The sequence below is a fragment of the Galeopterus variegatus genome, unplaced genomic scaffold, assembly GCF_000696425.1.
Source record: "Galeopterus variegatus unplaced genomic scaffold, G_variegatus-3.0.2 Scaffold1759, whole genome shotgun sequence".
Classification (NCBI taxonomy): domain Eukaryota; kingdom Metazoa; phylum Chordata; class Mammalia; order Dermoptera; family Cynocephalidae; genus Galeopterus; species Galeopterus variegatus.
The window spans coordinates 167,420-174,576 of record NW_007727870.1 but is presented as its reverse complement, the minus strand read 5'-3'; the positions used below and the strand labels follow the sequence as shown (position 1 = coordinate 174,576).

The 7,157-nt window shown below is 45.4% G+C and overlaps 1 protein-coding gene across 2 annotated transcripts in view; it reads left to right on the top strand.

Annotated features, from left to right (window-relative positions):
- The first annotated feature begins 658 nt into the window (after positions 1-658).
- The window catches only part of MBP (myelin basic protein), a 43,882-nt gene continuing 37,383 nt past the window's right edge, over positions 659-7,157 (top strand). For both annotated transcript variants that reach the window (XM_008578793.1, XM_008578794.1), the window contains exon 1: positions 659-1,089. In XM_008578793.1, coding sequence (XP_008577015.1) covers positions 913-1,089 — 177 coding nt within the window. In that variant the 5' untranslated portion in view covers positions 659-912. The remainder of the gene's footprint in view (positions 1,090-7,157) is intronic.

Genomic DNA, 7,157 nt, shown 5'->3' with positions numbered 1-7,157 from the left:
ATACAACATGAAATATCCCATTCCAACTTCAAATATTCTAATTGTTGCTGCATACAGAGGAGAAGCCATATCAAAATGTCTCGAATAAGCAATTCTCTAATGTGAGAAGCCTCTTGTGAAATCCGGGAAAGAAAGAATTCTAAACACCCCACTTCTTTAAGGCATGAATTGCAAAAGATGTGGGAAGTTCCATTTTTATCAAAAACACTTAAAACCCCTTTTGTCACATAAATGCTCCCAGCATGGTTAGATTGTTCACCGTGGCCTCTTGGGTACAAATATCCCATCAAGCTGCCTGCACTTCTGGGCTCTCCAAGCACAGTAGTTGCAGTGCTCAAGGGGACATTTTGATGTGATTGCCGTGTTTTCAGGTCACTTTATCAGGAAGCCCTGGTGCATTTTATCCAGGGTGCCAAATCTTGAGTAACTGAGGTAGTTCCCAGGGCCTTCTGTAAAACAGCTGCCACAAGGAAGCTCAATCCAGGTTAGCTTTTGCCAAAGGCAGGCTGAGGCTGCCCTGTGGCTTTATGGGCGCTGCTCATATTCTGTGGATTTTATAGGGACAGCTAATTCAAGACCCCTGGAAGAAAGCAGCTTTGTCCCATGCTCTGCTTTGCACAGGCCTGTATTCATATCTCATTGTTGTTTGCAGGAGAGGCAGATGCGAACCAGAACAATGGGACCTCCTCTAAGGACACGGCGGTGACAGACTCCAAGCGCACAGTGGACCCGAAGAATGCCTGGCAGGACGCCCACCCAGCTGACCCTGGGAGCCGCCCCCACTTGGTCCGCCTCTTTTCCCGAGATGCCCCGGGGAGGGAGGACAACACCTTCAAAGACAGGCCCTCCGAGTCGGATGAGCTCCAGACCATCCAAGAAGACAGCACAGCCACTTCCGAGGGCCTGGATGTGATGGCGTCACAGAAGAGACCCTCCCAGAGGCACGGATCCAAGTACCTGGCCTCCGCCAGTACCGTGGACCATGCCAGGCTCGGCTTCCTCCCCAGGCACAGAGACACGGGCATCCTCGACTCTCTGGGGCGCTTCTTTGGTGGTGACAGGGGGGTGCCCAAGCGGGGCTCCGGCAAGGTGAGCGCTGAGGAGTAGGGGAGTGTAGCTTCCATTCAGGAAAAGGGAAAGGGACGTGTTGCTCTTAGTGTCTAAGGTCTTGCTCCTGGCTGGAAAATGCTTACAGGCCCCGAGGAGTGGGCCCGGGTTACTGTTTAGGATGTTTTCGTTTAACTCGCCCTCTTTCTCCTGCTCACAAGGTGTTGTGATTGGGGTGTGGCTGAGAAATGCAAGGACACTCTGAACTCTGGACCTCCCAGTGCCCGGGTGTGGGCACTGCAGCAGCGCCACATCCTCGGGGTCTTGTGCCATATGCTTGGGGGCTTTGTGGCTGGCTTTGCCTCTGTGTCCCAGACTTTGAGGTTCAGCACTGGGTTATGCTCATTCTCTCCTGGAGTCTGTGCTGCTTCACGCTGCCCTGCAATAATGGTGTGATTGAAGTCCAGGAGGACTTGTGAACAGCTCCTGCCTTCACGCTCGCCTTGAGCAAAGTTTCTCCTTTGTCTGAGTTGTTTAGCAGAGAGGGGGGGTGGGGGGGATAAATCAGTGTCTGTGAATCAAGACTTTATTCTTTTGTGATTCCATTAATTTGCATGTAGAATCTTGGAAGTTTCATTATTTAAAAGCAAATGTTTCTGTGGATAAAAATGTATCACCAGAAACAAGCTCCTGTGTGATCCAGTTTCTAAGAGTGGCTTCTAGAGTTGATTGTGGATAGATAACCTGTGGCTGATGTCTCATTAAAAAGCAAATCCCCAGGTGGCATGCAGATTGCAGATGCAGCTTTTCCTCTGCCAGTACGCAGTGCTTCTTCTGAAAGCCCCTTGGGAATCTGAGGCATTTGAACAAGGTGTGGAACAGAGGCCCTCCTCATGATAATATACGATCATAAAAACCCCAAGGCAACTTGGAGTTAAGGAGTTTCTAAAATTTGCTTTAGTCTCCAACTACAATTCTTAAAATTGTTGATGATCGTGAAATTGTTGAAGATAATACAAATGTCAATTTTACCTTGTCAATGGGCATTAAAGCACATAGAAGTTTGAGGCAATAGTAATGTCTCTACCATCTGCTTCAAGCTGAGATTTCATGTTGTGATAACTGGCATGACTTATTTATAAATAACACTTGATGTATCTTAAGGCTTATGTAATTCATATCCTAAGGCAATAGTAATGTCTCTACCATCTGCTTCAAGCTGAGATTTCATGTTGTGATACCTGGCATGACTTATTTATAAATAACACTTGATGTATCTTAAGGCTTATGTAATTCATATCCTGGTTGGTTCCTTCAGCATCTGCATTTGCAAGAAGTAATCTTTTACTTTCTGGCAGTACTCCCTCACCCTGAAATGCCAGCCATCCAACCTATTTCCAATTCTAATGTCAATTGGAGCTGCTTTTTCAAGCACAGCTATCAAACCACACCAGTTTCAGTGGATGCTGGCTGCCTAATGATGTCCTGCTGTTATGCTAAGCCCCAATATGTATGCAGAGTCGCCAGTTTCGAAACCTTAAACTATTCTGCTTAACTCAAGGAACAGGGAAATGTATTTAAACTATGCAGAAAAAAATAGCTGAATAGAAGATACTATAAAACAAGCCTCATTTCTGTGGTAATGGTTTAAGTTGAAATCAAATTGTGAAAGCATTTATATCAATCATTGTGACTTTATCTCAAAGCAGATACGTGTACACATAGATATTTTTCTTCCGTTATGTAAGATTATAGGCTTTATTATTATAAATCTCTTCTACTGTTCAATATTTTCAAAGAAAAGATTCTAGTCTCAGAAGTAGCCAATCTGTTTGCAAAATAGTGTTGCTAGATTATCAAGGATCCACAAAAATCAAAACATTTTTACAGGATTTTAAAAAATAAAAACAATTTTTAACTAACTTTTTTAAAATTTGAAATATCCATTCTTTTCACTCCTAAGCATTGGATACAGAAGATTTTTAAGAGAAACAGCCTTGCCCTTTGATTTTTAAGAGAAACAGCCTTGCCCCCAAAATCAATTAGAGTTTGTACGTACAGCCATACAGCAGCTTACTACAAAGACAGGCTACAGGTCCATCACCGTGAAGTGCACTTGCTGAAAGCATGCACTGGGGTGACCGGCAGTATTGCTCTGACTCTAATTTATTGTACATTCTTTGTCTTTAAACACTGGAGATGCAAGATCAACTCACTCCACACCCAGCTACAAACCACAATAGCCTTAGAAGGCTGAATATTTATTGGTGTGGGCTGATGTGGAATAACTTTTTTGTTTTTGATTTTGCTTTGCTCTGTTCATAAATCAGGAGAGCCCTCATTTTTACATGCTAGAAAGGTCCTTTGGATAGACTTAAGAAACTTGCAAAGAAGACGCTGGAAAAGGCTGCTTTCTGTCACTCATGACCAAAGTCCATTTTGCCCCTTCAGCATTTCCATTTCTAAAATAATCTTCTAGTGCACATGAAGGCTGAAGGATGGTCGAGTGATCCAGCGGGCATGTCATTAGGGAAAGTAGTCATTCTGCTTCCCCATCTGGAATAGGTTTTTCATGCTAGAATCCTGCAAGGCTCTGGATGGAGCCCTGATCACCCATAGAAGGGACTGCTTGTCCTGGCTGACCTCCTCCACTCTTCCTCCCTCCCTAGGGCACGTGTTGGAGCCGCGCCACCCCCGGTGCTGGGAATGCACTGATAACACCCAGGCTTTGTGCAGCCCGGAGTTGACATTCAAGGAAAGAGCATTAGGAATGCCTTGAGGAGGCATATTCTCTGAGAGCCATAAATGAGAAGTGCAGTCACAGAGAGCACTCTTCTCTGTTGCAAGAGAAAAGAAAGGAGGACTCTGTTGCCTTTAAGGAACAGGCTTCCAGTTCCACGGAAATGCCGGGCCCTATGAGGAATGGGTGGAGATTTAGGGTGTAGACTGAAATGCACCTGCCCATCCCCTTCCTCTCTCCTTCATTGTCACACCTGTACCCAGCACCGTTACTGGGTCAGTTCTAACGTCTGAGGCTACGTAGGCCTCATAAACCCAGGCCTTGGAATGTTAGCTTTGGAAACTGTTCCTTTTCTGTCTAGAGGAAATAACTCAGCTGGACACAGTGATGTGATGCCAGGCAGTTCACAGGCAAGAATGCAAAGAGAACATACCCATCCCTATCTCCCCATTTCACATACTGTCAAAGGGTTGTTTTAGCTAGCTTCCACACTGATGATTTTACCTATTTTTCTTTATTCATTTTACATTAAAAGCTCCACTTTTAACCTGCTCTTCTCAGTATCCCACAATTCAGCACTCAGTATCAATCACTTCCGTGCCTCTGATCTGGGCTGTGTGGGATGAGAATGGTCTCTGTCTGTCATTTAATGCTGTGACGTAGAATCAGTCTTGTAAATTGATGAGAATGTTCTGTTTCCTGATATTATTTCATTGCATCTTGATTTCATGAAAGATGTTTTAGTTCTATAGAAACTTAATTCTTCATTGTAAGCACAACATCTTAATCTTTGGTGACAACATGAAGGACACAGTTAGAAGCTCCTTCTCAGGGCATCTCGCTCCACAGTCAGGCTGGACGGCTGTTTGTCAGTGGCACGTGGAGCTGTGCTCACCCATCCCAGCCGATAAGAGTGAGCAGCACACAAAACCACATCGCATCTCAACAAAGCACATCACATCTCAGCATAAGCCTATGTGGTAATATACTGGGTGTATTTGTTTCTGCGCCCAAAGAAATCCTTCCTGAGATTTCTACAGGACTTCCTTTGGAAGCAGCATTACTCTGATCAAGTACTGATCAGAGGTTTTCTTGGCTCATTTAGCAGCGACTTACTGTGTCCTTCTGTCATCTCTGTAGCCGCGTTATTATACAGTTAAGTTAGAACTCGATGTGCCCCGAGCAGCAGTGATCTTGCTGTACTCTCTGTATAAGTGACTCATCTGTGAATTATGTTTATGTATTTAATGGTGATTGACATCTGGTGGTTGTATCACAATTTGATTTTGTTATGAACTTTTGCTTTATATATATTTCTGCTTCTTATGCATTTATTAAACAATTTAACAGACCGAGGATGGTGTACTAATTCCATATTAACTTTCTTAAGTTGTTTTTTGGTGTTCCCGCCTAAGTAAGTGCACTTGCTCCTGGTGGGTCATGGCCTCATGACACAACCAACAGGTGAGTCTGACCCCCTGAGCTCCTGCCGCTTCTGCACACGAAAGTCACAATTTCTCACTCATCTGCTTTTTTTCACAAAGACATTGTATCCTTTTCTCTCCACTGATGGCTTGGTAGCCTCGTCTTTCTATTACGACTGTTGTTGTTCTGCGTGATGTTTTTAGTGTTTCTCTCAAAGCACCAGCCTGCAAATGTTAGGGAAATGTGAGCACTGAGTAGACTCCATTTGCCTTTTGTGTGGTCCTGGACACAGACCGCTCAACAGGTGCCGATTGAATGAGTGAGCTCACCAGTGACCTGTTCCCTGTGGTGCTGCCTGGTGAGGATGTGGACAAAGAGTGTGAAAGGAAACTCAAGAAACCCAGATGAGAGGTGGGCTGGCCTCGTAAGGACGACAGTGAACGTATGAGATTGAGGGTGAGCTTGGGGGTGTGGATAAAGTAGGGTAAGAGCAGACAGTTAAAGGATTTTGATGTCGTCTGCCCCTCATCTGTACAACAACACCCACCAGCAGACCCTGTCCTAACTCAACTTCTCCTTTTAAATTCATTTTCATTTTAAGGCATTTGTTTTCCTCAGCATTGATTTTCCTTTGGATACAAGGATTAGTCACCCGGTAACAGGCAATTCTGATGGGTTGACGGTGAGCTTAGCTTCACGTCTGAGGGAATATTTCAACATCAGGGAAAAAAAAAAAAACAACAACACTCAATACCGCTCACGTGGAAATCACAAAGACATTAAGTATTTCCGAACTGTAGAAATTGCCTATTTAACTAATTTAATATCTCTTAGAGTTTTTTTCCATTATGTCTGTCACCACACTCTTAAAACGCTCTGAAATCATCCTACTTCATAAGAAGTAGTGGAAAGAGAGGAAAAAGCTAAAGAAAAGCGAACCCTCCTGCGGGAGCCTGGGCATTCGCGCCTACCGCACAGCGTCTCTTGTAAGGCGGCTCCAGCCTCCTGTCTTCTCCAGCACTGGCGGGAGCCTCCCTGGTTACTGAACTGCTCTTTTTCCCGGCCTTCTGCTGAAGACACTTGGTTTTCTGGTCAGACTGCGCGCACCTGGTCGTGAGGCAGAGCACCTGGCTCTGGGAGGGGAGGCTGCTGATGGGGGTTATGTGGCATCCCCATAACCACCAGTGGGACACCCTTCTGGGGCTGCAGCCTCACTCCGGCCCCGGCCACCTGCCTTCTGTGCAAGAGCATGGCCTGGGCCCCGGCAGGCCAGTGTGATGTATGGAGCGTCCCACCAGCCCTAGAGCCATGTGATGGCTCACAGCGGTGACCCTCCCCAAGAAGCAGGGACATTGTATTAAACAGAAAATAAGTAGAAGATTCTTCTTTGCCCGTTGACCCAGTTTATAGCATGGACTTCCCATTCACCACCAGTGGAGGGGTCAAGCCCGTATGGGGATAGCCAAGCCTTATCAAGACAGTAAACTGCCACAGGCTTGTTCCCTGAGACCTACTCTACAGTGGATCCTCAATTTTCTTACTCTTTAAGCACTGAAACCCAGGGATCAAAGTCATCAATGATTCTGGCTAGTGTAGAAATAGCCTCTGGACTATAAGACGTACAGCTAAGCACACGCTCACCGCAGACTTGCTCTGGAAACCTTGTGTGTTCCCTTTACAACATTTCTAGAATGCACTAACATCTCCTGAGCCACAGCTCCTGTTCATCTCCGTGCACACCCACTGCTGTTAACCTGTTTTAAAAGAATCCATGTCATCTGTAGCCAATATATCACTTGAAACCCATTACCTTGATTTTATCTCTTGACTGCTATAATCTCTCTTTCTCTCTCTCTCCATTTTGCTGAGCATAGTCAAAAATAGACACTTCCTGGGCCGGCCAGGTGGCGCACTGCTACAGTGCGCTGCTTGGGAGTGCGGCGGC